General features: G+C 59.7%; 2 protein-coding genes across 2 annotated transcripts; one reads left to right on the plus strand and one right to left on the minus strand.

Moving 5' to 3' along the window:
- The first annotated feature begins 454 nt into the window (after positions 1-454).
- TIGD5 (tigger transposable element derived 5) lies at positions 455-3395 on the plus strand. The gene has a single exon (XM_071738551.1). The coding sequence runs from the start codon at positions 573-575 to the stop codon at positions 2385-2387; it is 1815 nt and encodes a 604-aa protein (XP_071594652.1). The 5' UTR covers positions 455-572; the 3' UTR covers positions 2388-3395.
- Positions 3396-4311: 916 nt separating this feature from the next.
- PYCR3 (pyrroline-5-carboxylate reductase 3) lies at positions 4312-8398 on the minus strand. Its single transcript, XM_071738552.1, has 6 exons — positions 8295-8398; positions 7188-7252; positions 6719-6898; positions 5546-5758; positions 5319-5411; positions 4312-4662 (listed from the first exon to the last, which is right to left on the minus strand). The coding sequence occupies exons 1-6, from the start codon at positions 8374-8376 to the stop codon at positions 4480-4482; spliced, it is 816 nt and encodes a 271-aa protein (XP_071594653.1). The 5' UTR covers positions 8377-8398; the 3' UTR covers positions 4312-4479.
- Positions 8399-8501: the final 103 nt, after the last annotated feature.

The following is an 8501-nucleotide window of genomic DNA, read 5'->3' on the forward strand; positions in this document are numbered from 1 at the left end:
GGTTGTGGGGGCGGCGCAGACCACGGGTGGCTGAGGCGGAGGGGGGGGGAGAGTGTGGAGAAAAATAAAAATGCCACACAAAGCGTTGCGCTCACAGCGCCGACCTCCTTATTTTTGTTTTTATTTCCCTTCCCCCCCACCCCGGCTCTTTATTTCTCACAGTGGAATATCCAGGCAAAGCGAAGGGGGAGGGGAAAAAAATCCTTCCGCCCTTACTGGCGCAGAGTGGTACAACCCAAAGGCTGTGCTGGAGCTGAGGGGAAGAGTCCAATGGTGCCAGGAGGGGGGGGGGGAGGCGGGAGCGGCGAATACTCAGAATGGGAGGGGGGGGAGGAGGAGGGGGACGCGCATGCGCCTTACGCTCCGCCCCTCCTCGGCCGCCTCAGGGCCGGAGCGGAGACAAAGGCGCCGCGACCCCTCCCCCCCCAAAAAAACCAAAAAAATCCCTCCCCTAAACCCACCCCTTCTTCAATACCCTCACATACACATCGCCCCCTGCCCCTCCCCCCGGTTATAACGCGCTTTCTCCTCCTCCCGGTACCGCTCCGGCTCATGGCTACGAGGGTTTCTCCATGCCTGGGGGGGATCCGGAGGCGGGGGGGGATCCGGCAGGAATGGCGGGAGGGCGTCGAGGCAGCGGCGGTGGTGATGGTGGTGGTGGTGGTGGCAAGGGGGTGTCGGTGAAGATGGCGTTCCGACGGGCTTACTCCATCAAAGACAAGCTGCAAGCCATCGAGAGGGTGAAGAAAGGCGAAAGGCAAGCGTCGGTGTGCCGGGCTTTTGGGGTCCCCGGGGGTACGTTGAGGGGTTGGTTGAAAGACGAAGCCAAGCTGAGGTGGTTCCTGGAGCAGCTGGGGGGTGAGGTGGGCACCCAACGCAAGAAGATGCGCTTGGCCAACGAGGAAGAGATCGACCGTGCCGTCTACGCTTGGTTCCTTGCTCTCCGGCAACACGGCGTCCCTCTTTCCGGACCTCTCATCCAAGCTCAGGCTGAAGCTTTTGCCCGGCAGATCTACGGTCCCGAATGTACCTTCAAAGCCAGCCACGGGTGGTTTTGGCGTTGGCAGAAGCGCCACGGCATCTCCAGCCAACGCATTTACGGCGAGGGCGGCCTCCCTGCCGAACCTGAACGCGCTCCGGCCTCTTGCCCCGAGGTTTTCCCCGTGGTGGCCGCTGATGCTGGGGGCTACGGGGATGAGCAGATCTACAATGCCAACATCACCGGACTCTACTGGAAGCTCTTGCCGGGGCAGAGCCTTGGGGCGACCTCAACGGCGCGGCGGCGATCGGTTCCCCGTGAACGGGTCACCGTCTTGTTGGCTGCCAACTTGACCGGTTCCCACAAACTCAAACCTCTGGTGGTCGGGAGCCTTCGTGATCCTCCCAGCCTCCGCCATCACAACCAGGACAAATTCCCCGCTTGCTACCGGTACAGCCCTGAAGCCAGGTTGGGGCCGGCGCTTCTCCGGGCTTGGTTTTTTGAGGACTTCGTGCCGGGTGTCAAACGTTACCTGCGCCGGAGCTGCCTTCAGCAGAAGGCTGTCTTGCTGCTCAGTTCCCCACCCACCACCCACTCTGGGAAGGATCCCGAGGAATCCCCTCCCCTCCAGACACCCGACGGCTCCATCCGTGCCCTTTTCCTTTCCAAGGGATCCTCCGGGAGCGGCTCTGTTGGAGGAGGAGGAGGAGGCCGAATTCCAGCCCCGCTGGAGCAGGGGGTGGTCTCCACTTTCAAGCAGCTCTACAAACGGGAACTGCTGCGTTTGGCCGTCTCCTGCACGGCCGGTGGCTCTGGTGGCCCCGTGGATTTTGTGAGGTCGTTTCTCCTCAAGGACATGTTGTACCTGGCCGGCCTTTCCTGGGACCTCATCCCGCCCGGCTCGATCGAGAAGTGTTGGCTGCTGGGGCTGCGCGCCGCCTTCGAAACCCAACCTGGGGAGGAAGAGCCCGCTGATCCTCCCCCGTGTGGGGAGGAAGGTGGAGGGGACAGCAAAGTCTTTAGTGACCTGACCCACCTGGCAGCGTTGGCCTACAAACGGTTGGCTCCCGAAGAGGTGGCCAACTGGTTGCACTTGGACGATGCGGCACCGGGTACGGAGGGCGACGGCGGGGAGGGGAATGCCGAGGAAGAGGAGGAAGGCTGTGGGGTGGAGGAGGAGGAGGAGGAGGAGGAGGTGGAGGCAGCTGCCAGAGATGGCAGGAGGGGTGGGGAAGGAGGGGACGGCTTGGTGCCCACGGCTCGGGAAGCCATCAAAGGTTTGGAGACTGCGTTGCGTTGGCTGGAAGGTCAAGACCCCCGGCAAGTGGGGCCTCTGAAGCTGGTCCAGCTCCGTTCCCTCCTCAGCATGGCCCAGAGGCTGCATCGAGGTGGCAGCCCCCGTTCCTAGGGCAGGGCAAACCATGACTTTTCAGCTACCAAACCACCCAACCTGGGGGGCACCGGGGGGCTGAGGACACCCTGATTGTCCCAGGTGCCAGCTCCCCTTACCCCCCTCCGTCACAGATGGAGTCCTGGGTTTGTCAGAGCTAAGAGGAGGGGTTGAAATTTAGGGCTAAATGGGGTGGGGTGTTATTTTTTTTTCGTGTGCTGCAACCCCTGTGTGAGTGTTCAAGGGTTGTTCCTCACCCTGAGAATATTTGGGAGGTGCTATTTTTTAAATCTCACAAGACTGAGCCAGGGGGTGGCCCCTTGGTCAGCACCACTTGGCCCCCCCCCAAAACTGCGGGGAGAAGGGGAGAGGGAAAGACCTGCTGGGTGTCACCTTGAGGAGCTGGGATGATGAGGGAAGTGACAGTTCCAGACTTCTCAGAGGTGGCCACAGCTGGATGGACAGAGACCAATCCTGGGGGTGCTGTAAGGCAAAAGTCCTGTCCTGGAAGAAGTTGGTGGCACCCTCCCCACTGCCAAAACAGAGTCTGGTGAAACTGGGGAGGTTTGGAGCTGCTTTAAGACAACTTTTTTTCCATGCACTGGATTGGGACAGGGACACTTGGGTGGCATCCAAGAAGCTGCAGCTTCCCAGAGGGGGTCACCTCCAGCATTCTTGGGACAGCCCTACACCCCTGGAACACCCAGACCTGCTGAAACAGGTATCCAAGGTGTCTCCTCTGGGGTTTGTGGGGTGTGAGGGGAGAGGGGAGGGCTCCCAGCACTGCCTTGAAATCAGCAGAGGCATCAGATGCCAATTTAGCAGCTCTTGCCCTGATTTTGGGTTAAATTTTAGCCTGCTTAGGCAAATTGTTGAAAGGGGGTTAAAAAAAACAACCCAACCCAACCCAACTCATCAGTGCTGCCCTGCCCCGTTGTCAGTGGGTGGGGTGTGTGTTTTTACTTATTGGGTCTTTGTCTCAATAACTTCAGAGTTTATGAAAATTAAATGGATTTTTATGCCCACTGTGGGGTTGTTGTCTGTCAATGGTCATGTGGAGCCATCCCAGCATGGTGTAGGGGGAGGGTATCAAAAAGGGGACCTCTGGGGTGTTGTCTCTTCCCAGTGAGGTCTTCTCAGCCCAGGAAGACTGAAAGACTTTTTTTCAGCCCAAAAAGCCAACCAAGTCCTGGGCTGCATCAGAAGAAGCACAGAGAGTTGGCCAAGGGAGGGGATTCTCCCCCTTTACTCTTCTGAGACCCCACCTGGAGTTCTGGGTCCAGTTCTGGAGTCCCCAGCATCAGAAGGACACAGAGCTCCTGGGACATGTCCAGAGGAGCCACTGAAATGCTCAGAGGGTTGGAGCAGCTCCCTGGGAAGCCAGGCTGAGGGATTGGGGTTGTTCAGCCTGGAGAAGAGGAGGCTCCCAGGTGAGCTCAGAGCAACCTCCCAATATCTGAAGGGGCTCCAAGAAAGCTGGGGGAGGGCTTTGGACATGGGGGGGTAGGGAGAGGACAAGGGAAATGGGTTAAAACTTGGAGAGGGGAGATTTAGGTTGGACACGAGGAAGAAATTCTTTAATTTGAGGGTGGTGAGACCCTGGCACAGGTTGCCCAAGGAAGTTGTGGCTGCCCCATCCCTGGCAGTGTTGAATCCCAAGTTGGATGGGGCTTGGAGCAACCTTCATCTCCTGCTGCAGGGATGTGGCTGCTTTGATTTTTGGATCAGCCCATCTCCAAAAACCCCATCCCCACCCTGTCCCCAGTGCCCTACGTCCTGCCATGGTTCTGGTGGCATCAGCTCCATCCCTGGTGACAATGGAGCCACCGTGGCATCAGCTCCATCCCTGCTGCTCAAGGGACTTGTGGTTGTCACCTCCCTGTGGAAGTGCCCCCAGGCTGGTTAACCCCCAAAACTGAAGGGACCAGAAAGAGCCAAGAAAAAATGTTGCTGACATTTATTTGGTTGAAACCCTGCAGAGGTAGCACGTAGCATGGATGTGGGTCCACACACCATCTCCCACCCCCAGCCAGGGTCTCCTGGGGGTGTCAGGGTCCCCCTGTCCCCTGAAGGGGGGCAAGGACAGAGGGGTTTGTCTCCAGACAAGCCACTAGTCCTCAGACACATCACAGGCCCTCTTGGTGGCCGCCTCCACGGCGTTCATGACAGTGGCCCTCAGGGCACCCTTCTCCAGCTCGTGCAGTGCGTGGATGGTGGTGCCCCCGGGTGTGCAGACATCTCCTCGAAGCTTTGCTGGGTGCTCCCCTGTCTCCAGCATCATCTTTGCTGCACCCTACAGGAGACCAGGAGGGGTCAAAGAGATAAAGACCTCCCACACCTTCCCTCACCTCTCTCACTGGTTGGATGGCAGCATCCTGTCTGGCACTTTGGGAAGGTTCCCAGGGAAGTGATGGAGTTCCCATCCCTGGAGGTATCTAAAAGATGTGCAGGTGTAGTGCTGAGGGATGTTCTTCACTATGGGGGTGCTGAGACCCTGGAACAGGTTGCCCAGGGCAGCTGTGGTTACTTCACCCCTGGAAGTGTCTCAGGCCAGGTTGGATGGGGCTTGAAGCAACCTGGGCAGGTGGGAGGTGTCCCATGGCAGGAGGGTTGGAACGAGATGATCCTTCAGGGCCCTTTCAACCCAAAGCATTCTATGATCTATGACATGGTTTAGTGGTGGCTTTGGCAGTGTTGGGTTAACAGTTGGACTTAATGATCTCAAAGGTCTTCTCCAACTAAAATGGTTCCATGATCCTCCCATCACTCACACCCCATGGTGGGGAACCGAAGAACCCATCTCACTGCCATACCTTCCGCTGCCTGCTGCTGGCCTCATCTTCCATTTCAAGAGGGGAAATTGAGGCAGGAGGGGGGGGAACAATGGGGTGTTGGAGCCTGGCAGGAGCTGTAGAGCAGGAGAGAGACCCCAGGTTGTCCCCAACTCACCAGCAGCGTCTGAGCCGCGATCCTGCTGGCCAAGCCACCCGGCATCCCCATCTTCACCGCTCCCTCAGCCAAAGCTTCAGCAAACAGATACACCTGGAGGAGAACAACCACCAAGGGGGAGGGGGGGTGTTAGGAGAAGGTGTGAGCTTGACAAAAAAAGTGGGGAGACCCCCCCGGCCCCCAACCCCAACACCGCCAGCATCCCATGTCCTGCTGTCTGAGCTTACGTAGGCCACCCCACTGCCGCTGAGGCCGGTGTGGATGTTGATGTAGGATTCGGGGACCTCCTCGCAGAGCCCACAGGAGGACAAGAGGTTCTTCAGCAAGGTGGCTTCCATGTCACCAACAACACTGCCCCGGGCAAAGACCATCGCCCCTGCCTGCACCACACAGGGCAGGTTGGGCATGAGCCGCAGCACCTTGGTCCCAGCAGGGAGAAGCTGAGGAGAAAAGGGGATGGGAGAGGGGTGCAAGGTCCAGGGAGCACCCAAAGGTGTCCTGAGACACTGGTGGGAGCTTGTGGGAGCTGGTGGAGAGGCAAGGGTCAAGGGGGAAGGAGATGGGGATGCAAGATGGGTGGAGATTGGGCCTTCTCCATGGGTGAAATGGGAGGAGATGGAGGGGGAGGAGAAGAAAGAGAAGGAGGAGGAAGAGGAGAAACAGGAAAAGGAGAGATGGAGGGGAGATGGAGGGGAGGGGAAGGAGGAGATGAGGAATGAGAAGAGGAATGAGAAAGGAGAGGAGGAGGAGAAGGAGGAAGGAGAGAAGGTAGACAAGAAAGATGAGAGGAGAAGGAGGAGGAGGAGGAGGAGGAGGAGGAGGAGGAGGAGGAGGAGGAGGAGGAGGAGGAGGAGGAGGAGGAGGAGGAGGAGGAGGAAGAAGAGGAGAGGAGGAGATGAAGGAGAAGAGAAGAGAAGGAGGAAGAGGAGATGGAGGGGAGGAGGAGAGGAGGTGAAAGAAAATGAGAAAGAAGAGGAATGAGAAAAGGAGAGGAGAAGAAGGAGGACGAGGAGAAGGAGGAAGGAGAGAAGGAAGATGAGAAGGAAGATGAGGAGGAGAAGAGAAGGAGAAGGAAGAGGAGGAAGGAGAGAAAGACAAGTTGAGCTTGATGATCTTAAAGGTCCTCCAACCAAAACAATTCTGATTCTAAGAGGAAGAGAAGAAGAAGGAAGAAAAGGAGAAGGAGGAGGAAGAAGAGGAGGAGGAGGAAGAAAAGGAGAAGGAGGAGGAAGAAGAGGAGAAGAAGGAGGGGAAAGAGGAGGAGGGGAAACAAGAGGAGAAGAAGGTAGGGGAAAGAGGAGGAGAAGGAGGGTAAACAGGAGTAGGGGAAAGAAGAGGAAGAGAAGGAGGGGAAAGAGGAGGAAGGGAAAGAAGAGGAGGAGCCGGGGGAGGAGGCTCACCCGTTGCAGGGTCTGGAGGGTGACACCAGCTGCGAGGGAGACGACAACGTGGTGAGGTCCCACGGCAGGACGGATTTCCTGCAGGACTCCGGGCAGGATGTGGGGTTTGGTGGCCAGGAAAACCAAGGTGCTCTCCTGCAGCACCTCCAGGTTGCAGTGGGTGGTCCGGCAGCCCAAGTCCTGCCCGTGGGGCAGGGAAAAGTGTCACAGCCTGTCACCTCTCCCCCCTCCCCCCCCCCAAAAAAAAACCCCACAGCCAGGACACCTTCGCATGCGGGGACACGGGGATGCTCTGGCCACAAAGCCACCAAAGCTCTGGCACAGGTGTCACCCATGGCAGGAGAAACCAAGGTCCTGTGGGGGGAAGGAAGAGCACCCCGGAATTTTGGTGAGGGACACCCCAACACGCCTCCCAACGCCGTGGCCACCAAGCAAGGTGGCTTTGTCACCCCCGTGTCACCCCACTCACCCGCCAGGCATCCAGGTTTTTATCCGAGGGAGCGCTGGCCAGGATGCTGCTGGCTGACACCTTCCCTTGGGGGGACATGGGGACAGGGGTGAGTGGCCAAGGTGACCCCAGGGTGACCCCAGGGTGAGGGGACACCCCGGCAGCACAGTGCTCAGCCAGGACGTGGTTGTGTCCCCAAGCCCAGCACCATCAGCCTGCGGGATGGGGACAGATCCTGACAGACTGGCTGGCATGGGAACCCCATGGGGAGAGCTGTGGGGACCTGATGGGGACAGTGATGGGTACCCCATGGGGACAGCTGTGGGGGACCTGATGGGGACAGTGGTGGGCACCCCATGGGGACAGCTGTGGGGTCCTGATGGGGACACTGATGGGCACCCTATGGGGACACCTGTGGGGACATGATGGGGACACTGATGGGCACCCCATGGGGACAGCTGTGGGGTCCTGATGGGGACAGTGATGGGCACCCTATGGGGACAGCTGTGGGGTCCTGATGGGGACAGTGATGGGCACCCCATGGGGACAGCTGTGGGGACATGATGGGACAGTGATGGGCACCCTATGGGGACAGCTCTGGGCACCATACAAGGGCAGTGACAGTTCAGGGTCCCCATGTCCCAACCCCTTCTATGGGACAGGGACCCCCAGAGAGGGGACAGGTCAGGGATGTCCCCGTGTCCCTAACCCCCCCCCCCCCCTCCAGCCTGTCAGTGACCCCAACGGAGAGGTCGGGCCAGGACTGTCCCCATGTCCCCAGCCCCCCCTGCGTGTCTGTGATCCCACGGAGGAGTTGGGCCAGGATTTTCCCCATGTCCCCACCCCCCCCCAGCCTGTCAGTGACCCCATGGAGGGGCAGGACAGGACTGTCCCCGTGTCCCAACCCCCCACGAGTGTCCGTAATCCCACTGAGGGGTCGGGCCAGGATTCTCCCCATGTCCCCAACCCCCATGCGTGTCAGTCACCCCACGGAGGGGTCGGGCCTGGACTGTCCCCGTGTCCCCAGCCCCCCACGCGTGTCCGTGACCCCACGGAAGGGTTGGGCCAGGACTGTCCCCGTGTCCCCACACGTCTCCCGGGGTCAGGGTCCCCCTCCCGTGCCCGTACCTGCCCGCAGCAGCCCCCGGGACAGCCCCCCCGCCATCCGCCCGGCGCCCACGAACCCCACCCGCAGCTCCGCCGCCTCCATGCCTGGGACACGCCCCTTTCCTTCCCGCGTTCCCATTGGTCCATCCCGCACACGCCCCCTGCACTCCCATTGGCTGAGTCGCGCTATAAGGGGCGGGGCCTGGCGGGAAGGGTGGGGCTTGGCCG

Source organism: Heliangelus exortis, chromosome 2 (assembly GCF_036169615.1).
Source record: "Heliangelus exortis chromosome 2, bHelExo1.hap1, whole genome shotgun sequence".
NCBI classification, from domain to species: Eukaryota; Metazoa; Chordata; class Aves; order Apodiformes; family Trochilidae; genus Heliangelus; species Heliangelus exortis.

Excerpts from the sequence above, each read along its gene's own strand:
- TIGD5 (XM_071738551.1), top strand. The coding sequence starts at position 573 with ATGCCTGGGGGGGATCCGGAGGCGGGGGGGGATCCGGCAGGAATGGCG.
- PYCR3 (XM_071738552.1), bottom strand. The coding sequence starts at position 8,376 with ATGGAGGCGGCGGAGCTGCGGGTGGGGTTCGTGGGCGCCGGGCGGATG. Across the intron at positions 5,412-5,545 it reads GCGGCAGTGGGGTGGCCTAC|GTGTATCTGTTTGCTGAAGC; the intron begins GTAAGCTCAGAC and ends GTTCTCCTCCAG. Across the intron at positions 4,663-5,318 it reads TCGCGGCTCAGACGCTGCTG|GGTGCAGCAAAGATGATGCT; the intron begins GTGAGTTGGGGA and ends GGTCTCCTGTAG.